This window comes from Sphaerodactylus townsendi, linkage group LG01 (genome assembly GCF_021028975.2).
Source record: "Sphaerodactylus townsendi isolate TG3544 linkage group LG01, MPM_Stown_v2.3, whole genome shotgun sequence".
NCBI lineage: Eukaryota > Metazoa > Chordata > Lepidosauria > Squamata > Sphaerodactylidae > Sphaerodactylus > Sphaerodactylus townsendi.
Window position 1 is genome coordinate 90,069,429 of NC_059425.1, and position 26,778 is coordinate 90,096,206.

At 38.6% G+C, this 26,778-nt stretch overlaps 1 protein-coding gene across 24 annotated transcripts in view; it reads right to left on the reverse strand.

The window, feature by feature from the left end:
* AFDN (afadin, adherens junction formation factor) overlaps positions 1-26,778 on the reverse strand; it is a 145,411-nt gene that overhangs the window by 37,244 nt on the left and 81,389 nt on the right. For 16 of the 24 annotated variants that reach the window (XM_048487203.1, XM_048487196.1, XM_048487189.1 and 13 more), the window contains 10 exons: positions 24,333-24,394; positions 23,474-23,679; positions 19,379-19,399; positions 18,518-18,663; positions 16,738-16,832; positions 13,550-13,815; positions 12,288-12,431; positions 8,941-9,139; positions 7,958-8,061; positions 6,773-6,859 (listed from right to left, as the gene is read on the reverse strand). In XM_048487203.1, the coding sequence (XP_048343160.1) occupies positions 6,773-6,859; positions 7,958-8,061; positions 8,941-9,139; positions 12,288-12,431; positions 13,550-13,815; positions 16,738-16,832; positions 18,518-18,663; positions 19,379-19,399; positions 23,474-23,679; positions 24,333-24,394 (1,330 nt within the window). The remainder of the gene's footprint in view (positions 1-6,772; positions 6,860-7,957; positions 8,062-8,940; positions 9,140-12,287; positions 12,432-13,549; positions 13,816-16,737; positions 16,833-18,517; positions 18,664-19,378; positions 19,400-23,473; positions 23,680-24,332; positions 24,395-26,778) is intronic. The other 8 variants (XM_048487248.1, XM_048487213.1, XM_048487341.1 and 5 more) reach the window with 1 other exon arrangement.

A 26,778-nucleotide genomic window follows, 5' to 3' on the forward strand; every position in this document is an offset into this window, starting at 1 on the left:
CACTTAACTTGTTCTTGATATTTCAACTGTTCCTAATTAATGGTATTATACGACTTTAGGATATTTTCTATGGACCCACATACCTACCTACAATCTCTGCCTTTACTGTGAAAATCACTTTATGTACTTCCCCATGACTCACTGGTTTGACAGTTACATTTCCTACTGTGAAGAAAATGTCTACACTACATTATTGAAAAATAAAGCAATTGTATAGATTTTTTTCCACTATTTGGTACAGTAATTGGATTGTGGAACCTAGTATCGAACTGTAGCCATTAACAGTCTTCACAGCCAACCAATTGCTTTGTGATGACTAGTAACAGACATTGTTAGAAAAACATGTTTCAAATTGTAAAACTGTTTCAGACAACAACCCTCTTTTAAACTTCTGCTATTATGTTTAAAAATCATGATTTTTTCTTTAGGAATTCATATATTTAAATCACTTTGAAATTGTAAAATATATAAAGTGCTGTAAAATTTGCTTTTATTTATAGTTTAGTATGTTTTAATTAGAACAGAAAAATACAAGTTTCACAGTAATTTTGGATTACATTCCAAAAGGATAAAAATTAGGAGTGTTATTCATGATCTCTTACAAGTAAATGTCAACAACTGATGCTGACAAACAGAAATTTAAGACATGACTCATAAAATAGCACATAAAAAGAACAACCTTGAAGTTCAATTTTCTTGTGCTTTGGAATGTTTGCAACTATCTACAAATGCTTAGTTGCATGCTACACTAAATAACGACACACGAACAACTATCTGTTGACAATTTTAAACTGGCCACAATACTAGGAAGAATACTTTAGCAATGTTTTAAGTTTTATAGAAACAAATCCCTAGACAGACTTACCAAGGATTCTGTTCTTCCAACGACAGAAAACCACATTTTAACTCCAGAAATAAAACTCTTCACTTCTTTCTCAGCTCTCAACAGCAATCAGTCTCCCAGATTTTCCAAAACACCCAGCAAGATAATTTTGAACTGGACACTATGACTCTGCATAGCATTTATCAGCCGTAACCAATACAATATTCCAGAGTTTACACTGCCAGTTATGCTGCCCTGCCTTTCATTCAACACTGAGAGCTTTCTAAAACTTCAGATGCTGTCTCGAAAAATCAAGGCAGCCTTTAGTACAAGATACAGAAAATCCAAACCAAACAGGAAGTAAAGTGCTGGCCCACAGATGGAAAGAAATCATATGCTAACCCCTCCTTTCACCCCCTAAGTGATATATTTTTAAACTAAACTGCATGCCATACAGCTTCCAAATCATCTGGATTTCATAAAATGTAACTACAGTGTGGCTGCAAGTTAGGCAGTCTTCAATATCAAAACATCTTTGAGGCACAGAACATTATTTTTTGTCCTTAGTCTCATAGTAGTGCTACCCCCTGACCCCCACTATCTAAACACCACTAAAGGACTACTACAGGTAAAATAAATGGTACTGGTACAGAAAACTTCTGAAAGAGGAATGGAATATTAGCAAGGCTAGTAGCAGAGACTACTATATCAATAGAAAACAATTCCAAACTGTGCACATATCAGATCTATTGACTCTCAATTCTTCATTAGAAGCTCTTACCATATAGAACAGGTAGTTTGTAGAACTGTATGTCAGTTAGCAATGTAATTTGCATGTTAGCATAAATGTCACTGTTAGGATCGAATCCTGTTGCTGAATTTCCGGCTATGTTTGTTGTACTGCCACTGCCTTCCTTACTGAATGTAGATCAGTTACATAAGAACAGCCCTGATGAATCAGGCCAGTGGTCCATCTAGTCCAGCATATTGTTTCACACAGTAGTTAGCCACTTGCCTTGGAAAATCAACATCAAGACATAAAGGCCAAGACCTTCCCCTGATGTTGCCTCCTGGAGCTGATATTCAGTGGTTTACTACCTCTGAATGTGGAGGTTCCCTTTAGTCATCATGGCTAGTAGCTACTGATAGACCATGAGTCTGTCAAACTAGCTTATAAAGCCATCTATGCCTGTAGACATCTGGCAGTGAATTCCACATTTTAATCGTTGGTTTAGTTGCAGAGTACTTCGTTACTGGCACAATTACCGCACTTCCAAGAAAACCCAATTGGGCTCTGAATCAGAAGTTCAACCTCTTTGACAGTGGGGCAGCTGCTTTAAGTCTCCAGCATGCTTTCTGGCTTTCCATTCTTATCTAGGTCCTTGAAACTTTGTTTAACTAGCTTGATCTACTTGACTGTTTGTTTTTTTTGCCTTTTTAGAGAGTAGGAAAAGTTGCACTTGTAGTTCATAAAGTATCTTCTGTACAGGAACACATGGGATTATGCAGTTGCAGGCCAGCCATGGAGATCTGACCAGAAGGTTTCTATAAGCTTTTGACTGCATGGAGGGCTCTCCCCTTGTCCCTTTGAAGTCGAAAATGTGCTGATTTCTCACCCCAACAGTCATGTCAAATGAGACAGGGACAGCATTCCTCCTTGAGTTCTCCCTTTACTGTCATGGAAGAGTATCACTAGAAAAGACAGTAGCCCACAGTGGGGAAAAGAGGGAGGTAGGTGCCCAAAAGACACTTGATGAACAACAGTTACTGGTAAGTGCAACCTTGTTTTCATTGTTGTATCTTCAGTGCAGTCCTGCATGGGGAAGTAGCAAGCTCACTTACCATGGAGGTGGGTGTGGCTTTTCAACAAACCAATAACTGTAAAACTGCTCTCCCAATAGCTGCATCACTCGATGGAATAATGCTGGAGGGATGTGGACGGAGCAGACCAGGTTGGTGCCTTACAGAAGGCACGAAGGTCAACCCTGGCAACAGCAGCAACTGGAGGCTTGGGCCCTGGTGGAATGAGTTCTAACTTAACTAGGCTAGCCCAGGGGTCTGCAACCTGCAGCTCTCCAGATGTTCATGGACTACAAATCCCATCAGCCACTGCCAGAAAATAAGACCTTACTCAGTCTTTTTATCATCTGGCAAGGATTCAATGAAGTGTGATATGCATTCCCAAAGGAACATCTGATAGCAACCCATCACTACAGTGAAATTGGAAGCTCTGAGGTCTAATGCACCTGAACAGTATACCTTCCTACTCAACATGTCTAATTTCCTCCCCTCCTTATATATGAGGGATAGGTGGGCACCAGCTCTATATCGAGAAGGTAGCACCTCTTTGACTAAAAAAATTAGATGTGAAATAAGAATTCAGATCCCTGTTTAATTTTACATAGATTCTTCACTTGCTTCTTAGAGAAGGTCTGACCCACACACACTTGGCAATGTCCTGAATGTGCTAAATAAAAGGGCTATTGTCCTCCTATTAGAGCCATGGAGGACACCTGTGATCAAATCTGAGGACCTTGGATCTGACTGAACACAGTCAATGTCCAAGGCTTTAGCCTTAGAACCAGTTTCTCTAAATAGAGCTTGAGGTTCTCCATTGGAGAAACTGGACATTAATCCCCAGCATCATCCTCAGTAGAAGGTATGGAAGTGTCCTCTGACTTGATGTCAGAATATTGACAGGACCTTGATGGAGGTATGGTGATGAAGTCATGTTTCAACATCAAAGGATGCCAGACAGCCGATCTTAACCGAAGGGAAGAGGTGCAATACAGAGGAAACACGTCCCATGGGGGCACAGACATTCCTGAACAGCAAGGATGAGCAAACAGGCAAGCATGACAAAAACCTTGAAGTTGACAAAACAAATGTGATACCGATGTCAAACAACTTCCCTGATCCAGTGGAGGGAGAGAACCCTTGATGAGGAAAATGAATGTCTGATGAAGCTAGGAGAAGGTGTCCTCAGATGAGAGATGCTGGTGACTGGAAAGGACAGTAGAATCTATGACGGGCAACAAAGACAACAGAAGGTGGGGGGAGTGGGTGCTCTGTCAGATGCCCAGACTCCAACCATGATGGAAACTTCTAAGAGGAGGCAACTATGGTGTCAAGGAGATACACGAGAAGGAACCAACAGACCTCGGTGTAAGGGAGATGCAGATTGGCACCAAAAAGAGGGATCGGACCAACAAACCAGAGAGTTAGATTGGAATGTCAGTGTCAAGCCTCAATGTCATGGCGAAGATGTTGATAAGAGATCTTCACTGAACAAACCAGGGAATTCAACTTTGGATGCAATGGCTATGAGTTCTGGATTCAGGTAACCAGCAGCTTGGACTGAGAGTTATTTTTTTTTTATTGTCTGTTTGGACTTTTTAATAGGGGGCTCTGAGGCAGTGCTTGTGCTCAGTAAAGCTATGTCAAAAGACTGCCCACATGGAATGATAGCGATTGAAGATGCAGAGGGTTTATGTATCCTCTTTGAAGACTTAGTGGAGGGAGCATCCAAAGAAGTTACTTTCCCCACAGAACACCCTTAAGCCTCAAAGCCCATTCTTGTCTGGACTTTGGAGTAAAAAGGTGGCAAGACAAGTATGTATCCAAGGCATGAGTTTCACAAAGAAAGAAGAGAAACCACTAGAGAACAGTTCTCTTCCATTCCATTTGGGTTTTTCTTGGGAAAGGAACTGATATTTCACAGGCTGCAGCAGAGACTGCATTCAAAGTTACCAGACACTGAATTCAAAGTTCTTGTTTGACACTTCATTTCAGTAATCCTTACAACATCTCTGTCAGGTGAACAGGTATCTCCCATAACTGAAGACAACTGACTTAGGCTAATAGATGGTTGCTTGTTTAAGATAGTGAATCTGTGACAGATACACATTTTGAAGCTATGGTTTCCCTGGTTCACAACTCACAATGTATACACACATGTCACTTGAAGCACTTTTCAGACCTCCTCCTGCTGATGGGAGCCCCAAAACAGCTTTAGTTTATAAATAAAGTAGCAGTGCAGGGGAAAGCAATGGAAAACCACTTCTCTTGCCTTGAAAACCCTTCTTTGTTGTCATTTGTTGGCTGTAACTTGACAGTACTTTACGGACACAAAATGACATGAAACTGTGCATAACCTTCTGCCCACCATTCTCTGGGGATAATGGTACTGGCCAATCTTTATGAATGATTGAGATATTTAGACAAATGCTAATCATAAGTACTACCATTACTTTTCTTCATGAGAGAATGTAAGGATCTTTGTCTTTATTGGGCCTTGACTCAAGGTATGATGGCCTTGAATATGATGGTTCCATTTATTTACCACAGCTAATATGTCTATCAACAGCAGTACTGCATGCTTTGTGGTATTGAATTCCATAATTTAATAACTTAATACTGCAATGAGTGAAGAACTTCCTTTTGTTTCAACAGCCTCTTGCCAATTAATTTCATGGAATGATTGCCTAGCATTATGAGGGGGAAAAATATTTTCTCTCTTTAGGTTCATCAATTTCTTTTCCTCCTATACTACAACTATTTCCTGCCAGCAAAGAAAAAAATACTAGAACCTTCCTCCCACTATAAACAGTTACTGCCACTCATAATATAGAAAGTGGTGATATGGCATCTTATTGATAATGCACTCAAGTAAATAAATGGTTTCTTGTACGTATGACAGTGATAAGCTCATTGTTAAAAGCATTACACCCAAATCACCAACTAGCTGGTTTAAATTAAGGTCTTACTTAGAGAGAAGGTCTTGCTAAGAGAAAAAGCTCCTTAAATTTTAGGTTCTCTTGCTACATTTTTGAGGGATTTCTTATCTCTCATGGTGAAACGAACCAGCACTCTCACAGTCCGTATAGCATTCGGATGCCAATTCCCTCAATTTACCAGAGGTAAAATTCTTTATTTGCCTTACTCCAGAAAATTACATCCCCTATGTATGTCTTTACTCTGTTTGAGGCTGTGAGTTAGTTCTATACACATTCATGTACCTTCTTCCTTCCTCCCAAACAACAGTGCTTAATCCAACATAGATAAATTACTGAAGAAAAGAAGCTCAGGCACCACAGATTCCATTATAAAATTAGAGCTGCTGAATCTGCAAAACGAAATACAATTTGCAGCCTAATTGTAAAACTTAGTCCAAAACACTTCTAATTAACTTAGTGGGATTCAACTTCTAGTTAAATGCATTTATAATGGTGGCCTTACAGCACTGGTGATGTGCACCATCTGGTGGCTGGAGAAAGGTGCAACAAGAAATCACATTAGTTCATAGTTCTATAAGTCAAACCTTAGAAGAGGGTGTTATTTTTTTAAAAAAATAAGCCTTTTGCCTGGACAATTTTTTCAACAAGACAAAACAAAAGGATGAGATGCAATAAAATCAAATTCCCTTTATATACAATAATTGGTTGATATCTTTACTGCATTAGAGGCAGTATCTCATTTATTTTGAATTTAAATGTTTACTAGAAACAATGCGTATATAAACATATTCTACTGATTTTTTTCATGGTATTGTTGGAGTTGAAGAGCCATATGGCGCACTTTCTTTTTCTCTGATAAAGGACCAGAAGAGATCCAGAATGAAGGGTGGCACTGGAATTGGGGAGGGGTGTAGTCTTGGGTCAAGGACAGCCTACAACTGTTTATAATACATTGCCCTTTGTCTTCAGTATTGTATTCCACACATACATTTCTTAAATGAACAATACAAAATCCCACATACTCAGTTTACCAAATAGAATTCTAACATAGCAAATTCATGTGGAAAACAAAGCTGATCGTACATCATGTCTGATTTTTTGAGTTAGTACTTAGCATATTTACTTTGCTCACAGAGATTTCATGTGTCCACTGCAAAATTCTGGAGTCAATAAAAGTGCATTTATTTCATAAAACCCACAAATGTTTCCATACCTTTGCGGCCACAATGCTCAGACCCATCCCATTTTGTTTTTTCAGCGTTACAGCGATTATCTCAGGTTCCTTTCTTAATGGTTGAGCCTAAAAAAAAAAACATAGTTTAATTCCACAATACTAAGATCGTTGCATAAGGCCGGATACTTCACAAGTAACAAATAATCATTCTGGATATTTTAACACAGTTACTGGTATTGTGCTGTTGCAGACAACCTCCTTTTTATGTATTAAATATGTTCTATACTATGCTTTTTAAATAAAATAATTCACACAAAAATTTAAACCACCCCAAAATTAAATACCCAACAATTCACAGTACCAAAAAAACCCTAATCAGCACAAAGATAGTAGGGAAGATTGACCACCTTAATCTTCAAAAGCCGATTTTGAAAAGCATAAAATGCTTTGAAAAAGTTAACTAGAGTCAAGTGTATTTCCTGAAGGAGGACACCCCACAACTCTGGGGTTGCAACAGAAAATGTTCTGCTTGCTGTGGAAATTAATCTTGCCTCCATGCATGACGGAAAACATACAGACTAGGAGCTTGTAGGAAGATGTTAAACATTATGGTGGTTCCGATAAGAGTTTGTATTCCCCTGGCTCCTCAGAAAGTTCGAGGCACTGAATGATAAAGTCAGCACTTTTAACTGAGCAAGAAAGTGAACTGGAAAATAGTGCTGAGGCTTCAAAACAGGTAAAATAGGATGCTGGCTTAACCCTATTGATAACTGAATAGTGGCATTTTTTCATTAGCTGAAGTTTCTGGACAGTATTTCAGGGTTTCCCCAAGCAAAAGCACTTATTTTATTTTTTTGCTATCAAGTCACAGTGACTTATGGCAACCTGTACGGTTTTCAAGAAGACATTTGGAGGTGGTTTGCCACTGCCTGCCTCCACATTACACCTCCTCCAAATACTAGCCAGGGTCAGGGCTGAGAATGTGAGCTGATTAGGAAGCTTCCATGGTATGAGTGGGAATTTGAACAACACCTTAACCACTACACCATGCTGGCTCTCATGTAAAGCGGTACAGCAATCCAAAGTCATCGAGGCATAGATTACAGTGGCCAGACATGTATCTTGGGACAAGAGAAGTCACTATCAGATCAGCCAAAAAGAGAAAAGGCAAATTAGTAATGTCTATCTTAACATGTGAAGCATGGGATCAAGATGAGTACTTGCCAGATCAGCATTGTCTTGTAATAGATGGCTTTCATAATCTGCACCTTCAAAATATATCGTCCATGTTCCTGGTGAGCGTGGATGAGGTATTAACCTGCAAAATCCTACAGGAGGAAGACAACATGATTCATATTGTCAAGAAGTTTACTACAGCATCAGTGGAATCCATACAAAAAATGTAGTGATAGTTCACAGAGTAGGAAATTTTGTTGGTTTTTATATCACTACTCCCTTCACCTCGCTAACAATGCAAGGAATGATTAAATCCTACAGATTACTTACACAGTGAATGTTACATAAAGTTGATTTTCATTGAGTTTATAAATTGGGTTGCCACAGATATTAATGTATTGTTTCAAGAGACAAGAATATATTTTTTAAAAAATTTAAATTACAAGACTGAAGTAACTGTTGTACAGTATAGTTTCAGACAAACATTTCTGAGTGAAAGGATTAACTCTTGTGTTACTGTGGAATTATGGCTCATTACTTAAAACTCTACTTTTGCTAGCAATGAAATACAAATTCTAAATTCTACAGGTTAAAAAAAGTTAATATTTCAAAAGAAAAAACCTTTTAAAGAAAATTTTAGTGTGCTTCTTAGGCTTATGAAGCAAGCTGCAGTAACAATTGTTTCTCATAAGATGGCTAATATAAAAACATCATATTTTTTTCTGTAACAAAAACCAGCAGCATATATCCTACTTAATTCCCCAACCGAGAAACATCTGTTAGCATATAAGAAAAACAGCAAGCACAGTGTACCAAATGTGTATCAAAACTACAACAGCAAGGTGGAAAGATATTGCTATGTCTGATCTATGGGATTTACAATTAAAACTCCATAGTACGGACAACAAAATCAGCCAACATCATGGTTATAACAGCAGCAAAATTTCCAGATCATCATGTATCTGCGCACAATATTTTCCAAAGGAGAATTACAGCAGAGAAAATACCTTCTGACCTGAGACAAAACTAACCTCTTTGGCAAAGTGGATCTAAAAATTCTTGTAACCCATTTGGAATGTTTCTAACCACATCACATGAATAGCCATCTTCTGGCAGAAGAAAAGGTAGTTGTAGATCAGGATCCTCTTCAAGTTGCACTTCCCTACCATCACTACGAGCCAGTTCATCAGCAGTATTTTCAGCAACAGCAACGACATTTTCTATTAATTCCTGAAGAGAGAAACGATGTAATGAAAATACAAGCATGTGCTAATTCAGTTCCATATTCTAGCTGTTCCCAAATCAGAAAATGACACAGTTAAAAGTGTAAAATCTGAGGTAAGTTGCAAGACTTTATTTTATCAACAGAAACTACTGAGGTTTATCTTCAATTAAAAATTATTTACAGTGTTTTTAAAATGAGGCATTACAAATTCTTAGAAATTCATTTTTCCCAGTTATTGTAATGGAAGCAATATGCAGATACTTAAGCATCTTGGGTATTCCACCCCACTCTCAAAAATTTAGTTTGGGTCTCCATCTAAAATAAACAATTATCATCACAATGATTATATTAATGTATTGCTTTCAGTATTACTTTCACTATGATCAGCAAGTGAAAATCTTCTGATGAACCCTAGCCTGAAAGATATCTGGTTAGCCTCAATCAGTTCCAGGGTCTTTTCTGCCCTGGCCCCAATCTGATAGAATCACTCTGTCTAGTGAGACTTGAACCCTGGGGGACTTGATGCAGTTCCACAGGACCTGCAAGATAGAGTTTCCACCAGGTGGACAGTTGAGGCTACTACAGTTTTTCCATCACTGGCCTCCCTCCTCTATTTTGCTTGATTCTTGTTTTGACTTTGCCCTCCTATTCACCAGTGGTGTAGCTGCAACGGGATAGGGTGGGGCACCCTGCCCCGGGCGCGTGACATTGGTGTCATTTGGGGGCGGAAAATTGCCACCACACCTTTCCCCCGGCCCAGCAGAAGCTGACAATGTAGTGGAAACGGATGTTGCCCACATGGGCTCATTTCTCGCGTGCTGACTGGCTCGCACTCTACCACTTGGTTCCGCAGAATGAAGTGGCGGCTGCTCCTTGCAGTTCAGCGCTTCCACGCTACCCTCGTTCAGTCTGCTCCAAGCAGCCAGAGGGAGCCTCACATGGTGGGTGCCGCTGCTTCACCACTTGGGGTTCCTAAGGAGGTGGACAGGCAGGCAGCAATTTCCCCTCGTAGATCCCAAACTGCTGCTGCTGTTCCCTGCTTGGGTGCACGCTCATTCCAAGGCACGTTTCTCCCGCCAGCTCCCTTTGCCAAAGTCCCAGTATGTCTATAGCCATTGCCCTCCCCTCTTTCCTTCTCCTCCCTGCGCTTCTTGCTTTTTTATCACTTGCCCAAGTTTTTCCAGTCTGAGCTGGGGGCGGGGGAAGCATGAAGATCCACCCAGGGATGGCCAGGTGAGTTGGGGGCCACTAGCCAAGTCCATCTGCAACTCTGTCTTTCCTTGACTTCTCTCTTTCAGAATGTTAAGGGAGCAAGCGCAACTAGGTCTATCAAGAGTAAGCCCCACATGACTCTCCCAGTTTGATCCCAGGGAAGGAGCTTGACTCTGTGAAATCTGGTCATGTCAAGGCTTCAAAACAAAGTCCCAGCCAGGTTGCACTATTTCCATGTTCCTCTACTGCAGCGTTTCTTACAGGACTGTAGCTAGAAATGGGAAGGAGGGGGCAAACAAATTGTGCGGGACAACAGACACTTCCCATCTGGCTGCTGGAAATCTTATTCAGCCCTGGAATGCTGGCACAATTACAGAGGGCTGTGTTTATTTTAAATGCCTTCCTCTCTCTCTCTCCCTTTTGCAAAGGCAGCTTGTGAGGTTGCTTTATCAAGGAGAAAACTCTATGGAAAGAGGGAGAGAGAGAGAAAAAGAAACCCCAGTTCATGCTATCTCTGGAAAAAGCTCCCCCCCCCCCCCACCCCGGCAACTGATTTTTTTCCTATTGGAGAAAAACACAGGTGGGGGATTGGGTAAAAGTTGCTTAGAAGGGTGGCTCTTCCCAACATGAAAATGGTAAGGGGGAAAGGGTTAAAGTCTCTCTTTTTCTCTCTCTCATGTAGGGTTGTGAGGTCTGAGAAATTCCAGGAGATTTGGGGGCTGGAGACTGAAGAAGGTGGGGTTTGAAAAGGTGAGAGTCTTCAATGGGGTATAATGACATAGAATCCACCTCCCAAAGAGGCATTTTCTTCAAGGGAACTGATCTGTGTTGCCTGGAGATCTGTAGCAATAGTAGGAGATCTCCAGCCACCACCTGAAAGCTGGCAACCCTGATCCCATGACTTTTTCCACCTGGATAATGCAATCCCAGACCCTGCATTTATAAAAAATGGTTATTAAAATATGGAAGAAGGCAGAATTTGATGGATCCCTTGCCACCTTCTCCAATCCTGACCCAACCCTTGCCTCCCTCCCCTAGCTCAGATGACATTGTTCTGAGAGGTGGTGATTTCGGGGTGACAGTGCAAAAATCATGAGGATCCACGAAGATCCAGGTTTCAAGCAGGTTTTTGTGCTACTGAGGTAAAAAACTTTTGTTTGGTCGTGGTGGGAGAGGGCGGCAACCCATACTAGGGGGAGGGGGCAGCAGAAAACTCAGATTTTACCCCAGACTCCATTTTCCCTAGCTATGCCTCCGCTATTTACTGTAAAATAATCCAGGTTGGGTTTTAATATATTTTATTGTATTTATTGTTAAATACTGTAAGCAGCCTTGAGCCCAAGAGGAAGGGTGGTCTATAAAACTAAATATTAAAAAGCTTCTCAAACTATTTTGTTGCACTACTTACAACAGTCATGTAAAGTAGGCCAGTATTATCCTCATACTGCAGATGAGGAACTAGGTATGATAGCTGTTTCATTATTTAGTAAGTTCATGATGGAAATGAAAGATGAACCAAGGACCTCAGCTCATGTGTCTCTTCTATTTCAATAATTACAAGTGAGGCCCAAAGAACTGCTATTACTTTATTCAGTTGACTAAACCTGGGAAATTATTATAACACTATGGCTTCATCTTTCTATTGCAATTTATAGACAGTGTTAACTGCTCTTAAAACAGTGCACAAGTGTTTTCTTTTTCCCCCTAAAGTAGTTTGCTGATACTTTTAGCACAAACATTTATGATGTTTCAGAACTCCCCTGATATCTCAGTACCTCAACCATTTCTTAGTGAACTTTAAAACTATTCCCCCCCACCCCCCCTGTATCCATTCAAAATATTCAATCATTAAACTTGCTGTGTTACTGGAAAATGACCTTTAATATTCTCAACTCAAGCTCCCTTCCTTCTCCAATGTATTAAAAGTCAAGAAAAACTTACTGTTGGAATAAATGGCTCATCTGGGGCACAATGATAATTCTGTAGCAGTGCATGCAGCTGAAGAGAATTAAGTTTAAAGCAGGTACTGTTAATACTTGGAATGTCTTCAGGTGAATACTTATCCATGGTAAGTAATGTAGTTGCCTGAAACAGCAAAGTTAAATGTAAGCAGAGTCATTCTTTGTTTAATGTTCATTAAGGCAATGCACTCAAAACATCTCTTAAATGAGTATGAATTTTTGTATTTTAATTTTTCATCACAGGCCAATCTACATTAGACACATTAAACGTTAAAATAAACTAAATTATGTTAAAATAAACTAAATTATAAAAAGATCAAAAAGAGATCCATCTAAGAAAAAAACATCTAAGGTAACTAACTGCTCAATTCTTTGGTAGTTTTATTTACATATACTTTTCTCATATGACTCTATGCAAAATGACTAAGGATGCTACACTGAATTTCCACAACTAAAAAATAGAAACCAGCCATATTGCACTGGCTGTTTCTTAACTACTGGGCTCAATTTGAATTAGTGGCTATAACATACAAAACCCTTCATGGCCTTGGATCCTTATATTTGCAAGACCAACTCTCCCTATGCACTGCTGTGACAGCTTCATTCATCTAAGCAAGGTCTTCTATAGATGCCAAACTGAAAATGGGCAAAATCAACAAAAAATATTTATACCATACACGGGTCTTCTCATTGTGGCCCTCACCGCCTTATGAAGGCAGTGAGGAAAGCTCAACAAACTATGCAAAATTAAGAGGGTTTTTCTATGCAGGCGATAAGAGTTGCACGGTACTAAATGATTTACAAACTTACAGGGATCTATACTACTATGTTTAGCTTACTGCAACTAGGATTCTGCTTTGTAATTTTTGTATCATTTAATGTGTCATGTTAAGACTTATGATTAGCTTCAATTGTTTTTAGATTCGATTGGTTCTACAACCCTAATCCTATTGTCTTAAGGAATACCTCATCCTGTTAACTGTCCTGATTCACACTGTGCAATCTGCTTTAAGTGAGACAGGTAGACTATAAATGTGGTGGAAGGAAGGAAGGAAGGAAGGAAGGAAGGAAGGAAGGAAGGAAGGAAGGAAGGAAGGAAGGAAGGAAGGAAGGAAGGAAGGAAGGAAGGAAGGAAGGAAGGAAGGAAGGAAGGAAGGAAGGAAGGAAGGAAGGAAGGAAGGAAGGAAGGAAGGAAGGAAGGAAGGAAGCATTTGTTTTTCATTATCTCTTGCCAATACGCACTTGTACTATCCTGCTAAGGTGACAATCAGCAGCTAGCTCCAAGCCTTGTTTTTCAGCCCAAGCTTCAATATGTCCCAGCTGCTGACGGATGATGGCTCCCCAGTAATGTGAACACAATCCTGAATCTGGATCAGTAACCAGTCTGTTAAAAAGCCACATGTTGATAAAGTGAAAGAGCTGGGAAAAGAGCTGTATAGTTAGTGCAGCATTCACTCTACAGCGTCGCAGCAGGGACATGGCTCCAGTTAGCGTATGCAAGACATCATCTAGAAGGAAAAAGAATTACATGATATTCAACTGAGCTGCTCATTTTAAATATTAAATACTGAATTAATATTAAACACTGGATTATAAAAAAGGTTTCTGTCACTTGTTTCACATTACTGAGCCCTTCAGAGGTAGGGCGGTTTACTAAATCAAATAAATAACAACGACAACTACTACTACTACTGCTACTACTACTACCATTTCATCATACTAAAAACATTCCTAAAAGCAATATTAAAATTAAATTGTAATACCCTTAAACTTAAATCAATCAAGATTTAAGTTTAAATCAATAAAAGACTTAAATCAATAAAATTAATCATCACAATTCAAGCAGGATATTGCCAAGCTGGAATGGGTCCAGAGGAGGGTGTCCAGAGTGGTAAAAGTTGTGGAATCCATGCCCTATGAGTGGTGGCTTAGGGAGCTGGGTATGCTCAGTTTGGAGAAGAGAAGGTTAAGGGGTGACATGATAGCCATATTTAAATATTTGAAGGGATGTCATGTTGAAGATGCAGCAAGCTTGTTTTCTGATGCTCTAAACTGCACTGCTTGCTGTTCAACAGCTACACTGACGCAGTTCAACAGTGGAATATGTTGCCTCTGAGGGTGGTAAAGTCTCCTTTGGTTTTGAAACAGGCAGGATGGCCATCTGTCAAGGGTACTTTGATTGTGAATTCCTGCATGGCAGGAAGTAGGACTTGTTGGACCTTGTAGTCTCTTCCAACTCTATTATTATATCATGTATAAAGACAGAAGGAATACAGATTTTTCAGGGATCAGGACTAGTTCAATTTTAAGAATAACAGATATTTCTGGTCATACTTTTATTGGCACTAATTAGAATTAGGTTTTCAAACAACCATTTGTGTCTAATCTCTCTGAAATTACAAATTGTAGCACTTGCCAAACACCCTATTTTCATATATTAGAAAAACAGTAATAATTATTTGTTTAAAATATTATACCTGATAGCCCTCAAAAACAAAAATTATGAACATTAAGGTTAGGAAACCATTGTCAAAAATATCAATTTCAAATTAATTACCTCAGAAACAACAAGTGTCATCTAGAAAAATATTCTATCATGAAAAAGCCCATTAAGAGGACCATTTTCCATGCCTTAATGAAAAGGAAATGTTTTCTGGGGTTATCATGTAGCTAGCCTACCAGGAAGTGCCTTATCTGAGTTGGTGAAGATGGCCTCTGCCTGGTGTTGAAGGCCCCTAAGATGATGCTCTTGGGAAACTTCAACATTCAGCATAATTCAGGTAAGTGTTGCCATGGGTTCAAGAACTGCTATGCATGGACAGAATTTTCTCATTCCTGCTTCCCCAGCAGCTCAAATCAATCTTAGAAACCCTTTTCCTGGAGGTCCCAGCTGGATCCAAGCTTTCACAAGTAAGTGCCTCCTTATCAGATCTAGTGTAAGACTTTATGGCTACTACGGCCTTATGTCAAGTTTGGACCCAAAATTTAAAAAGGGCATTTGCTATATTTTATCATTTATACTGAGCAGCTTTACAGTGGTATGGTGGGAGAGGTGATAAAAAGATTATTACCTACTGAAGGCTTGTCTGGAAGTGCTCCTCCTTGTGCCTGTGGAGGCAGCAGGTCTATTATAATGAGCTGCCACTAGAGGCAGATGGATTTAACTAGACCCCAAGATGCTCTGGGAGAGTGGAAAAGTTCAAGTGACAGTTCTGATGAGATCCTGATGAGGGTCTAGAATATGGAGTTCCACCAGACAGGGTCACTCCCTGGTGACCTCCCACCTGTCTCAAATTTGTGCCAGGAATCATAGTTACTTCTAAGCTGCTGCGGCTGAGAAGGGTGAGGAAATGTTTAGAGGGCTGATGGCAGAAATATTGGGCTGAATCTTTGGAGCACACTACAGAGAACATTGTCACACTGTAGAGTACATGGTAAAATTAAGCGGAGAGAGTGACAGTGGCAGGTAAGTGTTACTTTTCACTACCACTGCACAAACTCATCCAAAAAAACTACTTAAGGTCATTCGGCATCAAGTGAGCACAAGATGTGAGTCCCAAAGTGACAGCAATTAGACCATTAGCTATGATTCTTTTGTACCTTTTTTGGCTAATAAATAGTACCATCCCAAGAAGAGTTAGACCATTCTAAATCCACTACACTCAACAGTTTAGAAGAATATAACTCTAATTAACATACCACTGAGAATCTATGTGTCACTGTAATAGATAACTGTTTATCAATAGTCATGTGGTAGGTCTGACTGTAGCACTGTTTGTTTTTGAACTGGTAGTTTCAGACTGTTTTTCCAGCTTGCAGCAGGGTGAGGTCAGCTACCGCCCACATTCTATGGAACAGCATCCCTGAACATATAATTTTTTTTCTTCACTGGTACCTTTCAAGAGAGAGAGCAATGACACCTCACCAAAGAGCAATAGTATGAATTTTAGGTGGCAAACTATTGTTTGAATTCTGTGGCTGATTTCTGGGGAAGGTTTTAATTATTTTAATTGTTTTAATTCGGTGCTATTACCCACCTTCAGATTTTGGGGGGACTTAAAAGTATTCAAAGATTCTCAATAGGGTCAGGCTTAGGCTCAAAATTAAATATTTGGATATAAATTAATTTGATAAAGCTTTCATGTTTTTCGTATGGCTAGTACTAAGGGATTACTTATGCTTTTAGAAAAAATATTTTATGTCACCAGCATATGCAACTCAATGCTACACTGACACAGCTAAAACAACAAATGCTACAAACACTAACATAGGAGAAAACATCAGTAGAATTAGAGCATACTTTTTAATTTAACATCTGTATGCCTGAACACTATATAAAACCACATGCAAACGTATACTTTTCTACCAAGGTATCGGAATGTGAAAGACAAATATTAGATTCAGCATAATGTAATTTTCAAGGATCTAACCTATTTTAGGCCTCTGAGGATTATTTTCTTCTGGATCATCAAGAAATGCAGGCATGTAGTTATTAAGCTCCGACTGAAGGCAATGAACCAGATATCTGAAGAAACAAGTTTTTTAAAAAAAATAAATTAAGGCCCTCCTGCTATTAGAGAATTTTTAGCTTATTATTTGGTCAGTAAAAACAGATAAATCAACCAATTAAGCCCAGTAAACCTCAAAGCCCTAGAATATTATGCACTCATAGAAAAGTTAAAATTTGATTTCACTTCATCCACCTATCTACTATTCACAGCAAAGTTGCTGGGACAGCTTTCCCATATTTCCATGAAATGGGTACATTAAATTACATCCCTACATTTCAAACTGCTGCAAAAATCCCATATTGTAGAATGTAATAAGTTCCTGTAGAATATATTATCATTATGATTATTATGATTTATTAAATAGGCCGCCCACTCCCGAAGGGCTCTGGGCAGTGTTATTATTAAGATTTTCCTTAAGATATATTAAGATTTTCCAATTACAGTTTATTTTTGTATTAATCCTATACACAGGCAATTATCAGTCTATTAATAATGCCAAGAGATTTGTGAAACTACCACTGCCTTTTTAACATTCCAGTGAACTCCTAGCATATAGTCTATCAGCTTTCATAAAAAAATTGAGAACTGATTGTGTGTGTTCTACCATAAAGAACATAAACTTCACAATATTTTTTAAGTTCTTCAACATTTCAGTTGCTGCTGAATAAAACACTACTCTCAGAGTGTAGCAGATCTATGCCTTGGTAATTCACACAGTGCTCTTTTTCCTGTCAGAAACCAAAGGGAACTGAAAGAAAAAATCTGCACCAAGAAGCTGAAAAACTACAATGCACTCCACTTTTTTCCCCTCTTAAACAATGGGGCTTTCCCCACACACCTTCTGCTGCGCGCCACTCTCGCGCCTCCTCAGTGCACGTCATTCCTGGCCGTTTCTTCAGCGCCAGGAATGACGCGCGCTGAGGTGGTGCAAGAGCGGCAGCGTCGGGGCAGCTGCGTGGTTGCCGCCCTTTCAAGTGGGGAGCACCGCTGGACCCCGCGCTACTTTTCCGGAGTAGCGCGCAGCAGAAGGTAAGTGGGGAAAGCCCCTATATGGTATGGTAGTATTGTTGGGGAAGGGAGCATTCTCCTCTTTGGTTGCAGCTTCAGAGGATGTGTTTAATGAAACTGTTTTAATACACTGAAAGAAATAGGTAAGAATAAATTGAGAGAAGGTTGGAAGAAATGGAGAAAAGCACAGACAGCTGTGAGCTGGCTGAAGCATCTCCAGGGTCTCTCTTTCTCATGGTGCATCCAATAGGGGGTAGTGGACCTGTTATATTCTAGGAGTTCTTCTTTGCCTCCATCTGAGTTCTACTTGCCATGTTTGTAAATTTAAACAAACAACAAACAAACCCTTCAAGGCTCCACTGCTTTCCCTTTTAAAGAGAACAACTTTTTGTATTACTTGGACTTTCTGAAACTCAGGGAAATGAAGAGTATGTAACAGTCTCAACCATCAATTCTATTTGATATCATGTAATAAATTATCTGCAGTCAACCAAAAATTTAATAAACATAAAGCAGGCATTAAAGAAAGGAACAACTTGGGTACCCTTTTACCTATGCAACCGTTACATTACCATAGTACAAAGTTTTGAATATGTCCTTACAGACTCATCTCCCCTTTTCTTGTCTTTACCATCCACTTTTTCTAACAACGACCAACATAAAAGAGCATGCAGTAATATGCCATTCTTACTTGAACGCCATTTGAACTAAGTGTGCCAAAACATCTTGTGCATCTAATGTGATTCGGCTAAGGTCTCGATCCTGCTTTATGAAGTTTAGCAGCTCAGATGCATTTGCCATCCAGAAAGCAAGTGCCCCTGCAATATTCTTCTGCTTCTGAAAATATTAAATGAGAGGTGTAAATACAAAAGAAGTCACCTGACAGCAATTCAATTTGAACTCACTGTTATTTAGATAGACCAGTATCCCTAAATATAACTCAGATACCAGATATTTGCAAAGATTTGATGTGAAACCACAAATATGCTGGTCATGATGCAACAGATCCAAATCATAAGATACAGTTTAATTATCAATTGTTACATATTCCAAATGCTATTAGTGGAATGGAGTTAGCATGTTGCCATGGAATGCTGAAAGCGTAAATGTATGCATTATCTGGTAATCTGTGTGTGCATAAGCACATGTTCATTAAGGCCCACTGACACCCAGATACTGCAAGCTACTGGCTCTGACACCAAGCAACACAGTATCGAGTACTGATCTATCTCACCATTTCCCGACCACAAACGCTAGGCCAGGCAACCTTAGATGAGATCCAAAGAACAGAACCACAGACAAAAAAGGGGGGAAGGGAGAAAAAGAACTTTTGTCATTACATCTCCATACTGAAGAGCATTAAGCAGAAATTATGGAATGCTGATAAGTTGCACATTCAAAAAAGGATTTTAGTACTGCATGTTCCAGCTGCTGAATGAGTGTTATGAACTGTTCAACCCAGCTGCAGAAATATTGTACTTTATATGGAAGCAGCACGAGAAACTGAGCTAAGCCAACACAGCTAGGATCAGTTCCCAGCAATATATCCTACCTGATCAACCTGGTCTACCTCCTGGAGAAAAACGAACGAAGGAAATCAAACAGAAGAAAGAAACTTGTGAACAATCATGGTAGTTTTAGAAATCAAACACTAAATATGACGGCACAAGACTTACGCTCAGTCACATCAAAACAACATTTCACCAGGAATGTTGAAACTTAGAAAACTTTTTTTAAAAGTGGAGGCAATGAGATGGTGTACAAATGTTATTTTGGAGGAAATCTAGGCTTTTTCAGATTATCCTCCTTCAGACAACCCAGATGAAGCAACAATAATGCCAAAAGTGTAATCCTGCACAGATCTCTTGCATTCAGAGCCTCTTCACAGAAGCCAGTAAGTATTGCCTTTCTTTCCTACAACAAGCTATCTTTGTGCTGAAGTGCTGAATTGCAAGGCACCCAGATGTAGTGGGATTCATTTTTAAAAAAACATAGAAATACTGAGTTTGTACATTAAAAAAATAGAATAATATAGAAAAGATTTTTGGATTGAATCCACAAGAAGAGTTCACAGAAGGTTATAGGCAATGCAAATGCTTCCCTGCCTATCCATTCTCCAAACAGCTTGCTGGTTCTCCCCAAAACTCTTCTAAATATTGGGAGAGATCTGAAAACAAAATAAGCCTCAGAAACCAGGGGTGGGGGTGGGTGGAGTGATTGTAGGGACCAAATAAGATCACCTCTTTTTCTCTTTTCAGCTGATGCAAGCCATCAAAATTACCAACACTACAGAAGCACTCTTTAACCAGCAGAAAATGAATACACGATCCAACCCTATATATTTTATAAAGAAAGCTCTTCCAAAGCTTTGATAACACATATTTTAAAAGTCAGCTATTCTCTGATAATGTCAAAGTTTCTCTGATTCTTTTGTATGTAGTACATAATTTCTACTTGTATTGACAAGGAAAAACCTGTGTACCACTAAGATTTTTGCTTTACGTTACTGAATATGAATTCTGCAATTATTACAATCAAACCCTGTATTGCTTTTTACCCAAGGGTTAAAATTCCCTTGCTCTCCTGTGATTTGAAATCCAATGTTGAATATAGGTGGTGTCCAAACTGTTTTCCTCCACACTTTAATAACAACACTCTCTAGATCTTGGATCATTTTGTGAATGCAATGACATTTTTGCTTAAAAGAGGGGTGCAATGTTGGCTGATTCACTTGTCCCTCAAAGTCACATCCAACACTGGCTCTGAAGATCCCCTAGCATCCCTGTGCCACGGAGCCAAATTTCATAGTGGTTGCAGTAAAAAGGGAAGAAAGATCATAATGAGAGACTTCTGTGAGGTCCACTGGATCCAACACCATATTTTAATTTCTAACATACACCAGATTTTTGTAACCCAAATCTATGCTGATAATGTTCCATAATCTTTTGAGAAATATTTGTGGATGTTTCTAAACACTGAGATACTGCCATTTAAAAAATGTCAGATATTTATACTCCACTCTCTGTGAGGTATATTAGGCTGGGTGAGAATGACTGGACAGAGGTCAGCCAAGGAGCTTTCATGGCAGTTACTCCATAATTCCAGATACTGTTGTTCCACTAAAAAATGTACCCTGTTTATGACTCTAAATTACAGAAAAATTATATACTGTTTTGTATTTAATTAAAATTGCTTTGGGTCAAAAAAACCATATTTGGGTAAAACAAATATTTGGGTAAAACAAATAAGGGGTCAGCAAGAATGTACTGTTGAAGGTTTTCACAGCCAGAATCAACTGGCTGTTGTGGGTTTTCCAGATGTATGGAAGTGGTCCAGTAATTTAAGCTCCTAACTGTGTCAGAGTTCCACACTGTGTTACAGAGAGCAACACATCCTACCACGACGTGCCTCTGAAGATGGTTGCAAAATGTTAGTAGCTAAAACTACCAGACCACAGCCACACAGCCTGGAAAACACACAACAGCCAATCAGGAAGAATTATCAGAGGCATGGACATTTCACAAAAGTCTCCCATTTATTATCACTAAACATTTGTACTTTTCTATTGCAGCCCTACCTCCAAATGCTTATCAGATTTGGATTTATGATACATCAAAGAAAAATTGAGGGCATGCGCTACTTTCTGTTCTCACTGTTGTTTTTTTAATTGTGTTAAGAAAGGAGGGAGGAGGAAATGACATGGAAAACCTAACTGTCAATACTTGCAGAGGTTCCTTTTGTATTTTCCCTCTCTAAATCAATGGTTGTTCAGGGAAGCAAAATGTGAAAAGCATCTTCAGCTAGGCCTTACAAAATATCTAGAAGGACACTTCCATTCTTTCATCTAGATCAAGCTATTCCTCCAATATCACTTTTCAGTTGCTTGCTGTTCAATATTTATTCCCCCATGTTAGGATTGTTTGTTCCTGGTAGAGAAATACCTGGAGATATTGGGCTTGAGGAGCCTAAGGAGGGTGGGTACTGGGGAGGGACTTCAGTGGGGTATAATTCCATGGAGTCCACTTTACATTGTGGCCATTTTCTCTAGGTAAACTGATTTCTGTTGCCCGGAGAACAGCTATAATCCCAGGAGATCTCCAGCCACCAGCTGGAGATAAGAAACCCTTCCTATCATTCAGATTTGGGTTGAGTTTATGCTACCCAATGCCATACTACAATAATAAATTCTTTAGGCATCTAAACATTGAGTTAAAAAGTACTGCTATGATTATATGTATGGATTTGCTATGTTCTTTCTTGCAATTTCATGTGTTATTTTATTGTCGTTATTGTAATGAAATGTTTGTATTAAAATTTATTTCAAAAATAGTAATAACAATAAACATTATTTGGAATTCCTTAAGAACACACCATAGCATATTTAAAAATGTTTTTCTCCTGTCCAGACTCTAATTGTCTAAGAAAGGATAATCCTCTTCACTGTTCCTTGTAACAGAATATGCTGAAACAACTGAATCCATTCTGAGGCTTGCTATCTACTCTAAGCATCAAGTAAATCAATTTTCAGTCCCCCTCATGCAGCTACTCTAATGCTTTCCTAACTCAGACAAAGGATATCTAGGCCAAGAGAATGTTGTTGAATGACTGTATGACAGATACAGATCTTTCCTGAACAAATGGAATGCTGTTGCCTGCCCAGTAGCTTAAGGGTAACCCAATGCAAGGATTCTATAGACTAGATCTGTGTGTATGAACTGTGCAGGATTGCATTTCAGATTTATAGAACCACTTTGATAATTGAGAGCCATGTAAAGACAGAAACAGGCCATGTAAAGACAGAAACAGGTCAATTTAAAGAAAAAAAAAACAGAAGGGGAACATTAACAAATGGGATAAACTTTTAATCAGTGCGAAATAAAATCCTGAACACAGAAATTAAAGAGTGTCATAACCCCTATGGTATTAGTTATAATTAAAGGTTGATTATATCTAAGCATAATTGCCAATCATCCTACTGAATCCACAGATGTATATTTAAAGGCATAACTGGGTATATAAAATATTTACGAAGACAAAATAAAAATATGGTTAAGTCAGAACAGTAATATCAAGAACAGATTTAGTTCATAATGTAGTGAATATCACATAAAAGGATTGTATACCAATGACCCATAATGGCAAATTAAAAAAACATGTGTGTATTTATTACCATAACCTTTTATTAGCAAATTTTCTGTTTTTCATTTCATAACAAAGTAGCTTTACACCAAAAAAAAAACACCAAAAACCACCAGTTTTCTGGGTACGATCTGGTATTGTTAAGCACTGTGCCACAACAGAATACCAAAGACTGTTAACCTGTTCAATTTTTGTGTTTAAAAATGTGTTACCGTGTTTCCCCGAATATAAGACAGTGTCTTATATTAATTTTTGCTCCCAAAGATGCGCTATGTTTTATTTTCAGGGGATGTCTTATTTTTCTGTGTTGTATTCGTTGGGCATGCTTCCAAACAAAAACTTTGCTTTGTCTTACTTTCGGGGGATGCCTTATATTTCGCACTTCCGCAAAACCTCTACTATGTCTTATTGTTAGGGGATGTCTTATATTCGGGGAAACAGGGTAAAAATTCAGTCATTAAAACATATTCCAATAAATTTTTGATATATCTCTTATTGACAAACTGACCTGTATAACTCCTTCCATCATGCTCACCATCTTGTTCACTATTGCAATTACTTTGTGAGTACGCTCAGCAGGACTGATGTCAGGTCTGTAGTGGCTCGACAATACATACCGGCATGTCATGTACAAGACATAAGTTGGAGACAGCTTAAAATGAACTGTTGAGCTATTGGTATAATTTATAATGGCAGACAAAAAGGCATCTTCAGCTGAAGAAAAAGAAGAAATGACAAACCAAGAATAATATATATACATATATTTACCTTATAGGATCTCTGACTGTTGTCAATAGTTACATGAGGTAGCTTATGACACTACTTCAGGAAAAAAAGCTATTTTTTTTCTGCTCTTCTTACAAGGAACTCAGGGTAGCTTATAATTGTGTGCTTTTCTGCCTTATCCCCACAACCATTTTGTGAGACTATAAGACATATGTGTGCCCAAGGTGACACCAAACAAGTTTCATGATTTAAATGAGAACTTTGGTCCTACTGGTCTAGTCCAACACCCAAACCACTGTACTACACTAGTTCTTCCTTTAAAGACAAAAGAAACAAAACATGGCCTGTGGATTCTAGTAAATAAAATACTATGAAGTCCTAAGATCAGAATCCCATATTTGTTTCATGAAGATCCTTGTACTTCTAATAAAATGACTAAATTAATTTCCTTCACTTCCCAACTCCTTCGCTCTCACACTTCTTCAAGAGGAGTTTCTACTGAGAAGATAGGTATTGTGAACATATTTAAACTTCCTTCAAAACCATGACTTTTTTTAAATCTACACTTCTGGTACTGAACTATATTTTAAAAGCACTATTAATTTTGTTATACTTGAAGTCAGATTTGAGAAAATACTTACAGCTTTCCCTGAATTCAATGCTTGCAGGTAGTATCAGTTCAGGTCCATGTGCATCCTGTGATCTAGAGGCAGAAAGCAGATATTCAAAAGTCCTATTCAAAGAATGAAAATTGATTCCACTGTCAAAAGAGATGGACTTCTCCAAACAGTTTGTTTTTGAGAATGCATACACCATTTTTATTCATCAGTTAATTAAAAATGTGATCTTGCTAAAAATATACTATTCTATTTAAGATTCCATCTTCACTCCTCTTCTTGTGAGCCCCACTCTCAAGTACTACTTGATCATTAATGGCAGAGATCATGGTGCATACTTGAATTTAGAATCTGCATTATTAATCAATTTGCAGCACACAATATACTGATAAAGGCAGCCTGTCACCTGTAGCAGAAGGCTTATGTTACACACATATTCAACACATACCCTGAAGACCAGAATTATAAATTAATTGACCAGCTGCTGGTAAATTAATCTGTCATTCTATATTTACAGTCATTATAGTGACAAAACCTATAGCATATTTTTAATTTATGAAACAGCAAGGGCAGAGCCAAATGTGTGTTACTTGGTATCTAGCAAATGGAATGTGAGAAACAGCTCAATGAATTTTCTAAGCAAACTAAAGTTTGTTATTACTACAAAACCATAGACTAGATTTCTCTCTCCTATCTAGACCGGGATTAAATTAGAGTTTTGTTTAGAGGGAAAAAGAGTAAACCATTACGAGATCTGAAAAATTAAGGTAAGTTGTCTCACTTTTCTACCACCACTAAACCTGCTAAGTTCTCAATAGCTGGGCATTTACAAGGGGTTTTAAAGGCTTGCAGAGCTTAAATCAGAGAACAGCATATATCTATTAATACTGCATAAGAAACTGAAACCCTGCAAATGAAAATAAATGCAGCAGATCTTTTCTTATCATAGTTTGTGTCCTCTACCCTCCTTCAGATCAGTTAAATTTGTAGCAGGGAACATTTAATTAGATCTGTCTTTATTTCATGCTTTGGACCATAACGCAAAATGACATCTATTCTGCTGCCTGTTACATATAACAACTTGCCTGTCAGATACCACCCCCACTTTTTTTCCTTTTACAAAACCTACTTGTAGTTGAGACAGATTTCACAATAAATTTGAACACACTCTGAAAGTGATTAGAGGACTAATTTTGCTATCTCTTCTAATGAATCTTTAATGTAATATCAGACTCTGAGAACATTATTCATTACTATGAACCAGATGCCGGAGCATATGAAAGGTTTATGTTTGCAAATTCTGCAAATGCATCAGCTAGAAATGGCAACTCTACATTTGGTCTAACTGACTTTCCCACAAATCCATACAAAATAATATTAATGTTAAGTATTTTGCTATTTCAATTTTCATCAAAGGGTAAACTTACAATCTCACAATAAACGCTTTCAGCATACCTAAACCTAAATATATTTTAGGAGACATACAGTGGAGAATGGGGATAGCTTTTAAAGTAGATTTTATTATAGTTTTAAGATTGTTTTATATGTTTTATAACTGTGCCCTGCCCAGGGACATTGGTGATGCGTGGGAAACAAATGTACAGATAAATAAAATTTTAAAAATAAAATATTTCTGGATGAACCAATAACATTCATTCACTTCATTATACTCGTGATTGCTTGAGTCCTGTCTTAATCCTTGCTCTCTTGCATCAAAACAAATAATCAATGCTTCTTACAATGGTCACATTTTCTCTCCTATAGAACTCCACACAGCATCAATAAGATCTTCCAACTGATGCAGAAGCATCATCCTATCTCATATCAACCCAAGGGCATCAGAAGTGGATCTAGGGAGATATTTGATAGTACTACCCATACTGACCATGCTCATCTAGATCTATAAACGCAAAATATCACTGACTGACTCATCAAAAGAACTCAAAAACCACCAAACCTACAAAGTTGAAATTTGGCACACCGGTTCATTATGTGGTGCTCACTAAGAAAGGATTTTTCAAAATATTCATTTTTACTCAAGTTATTACACATTTACTGTTTTCACTGCTCACCTCTGGCCATCTGCGCGAACATTCTGAGGGCAAATCAACCACTCAGTCCACAGACATGCTGCACGAACATTCTAAGGGTGACAGTTAAATACTACCAGCTTCATGTCCTTCACCAAGGTGCGCCAAATGCACTCTAACACTGCCCTCCACAACACATGCAAACCTATCCCTTCTGCTGAAACCACTACAGGGAGAAGAGGAATTAAACACAGAAAGTGCTTTACACACTGCATTATAAAAAGAACAACTACCCAAGGAAGCTGCTGCAAAGATATGTCGAAAACAAACCCCATCAGTCCACAGACAGGCTGCTGCAGGAAATGCAGCGCTGCATGTCACCCTTCAAAGTTCACCAGAACAGGCTGCAAAGAAGTATGCTGAATGTTACCCCAATGTTA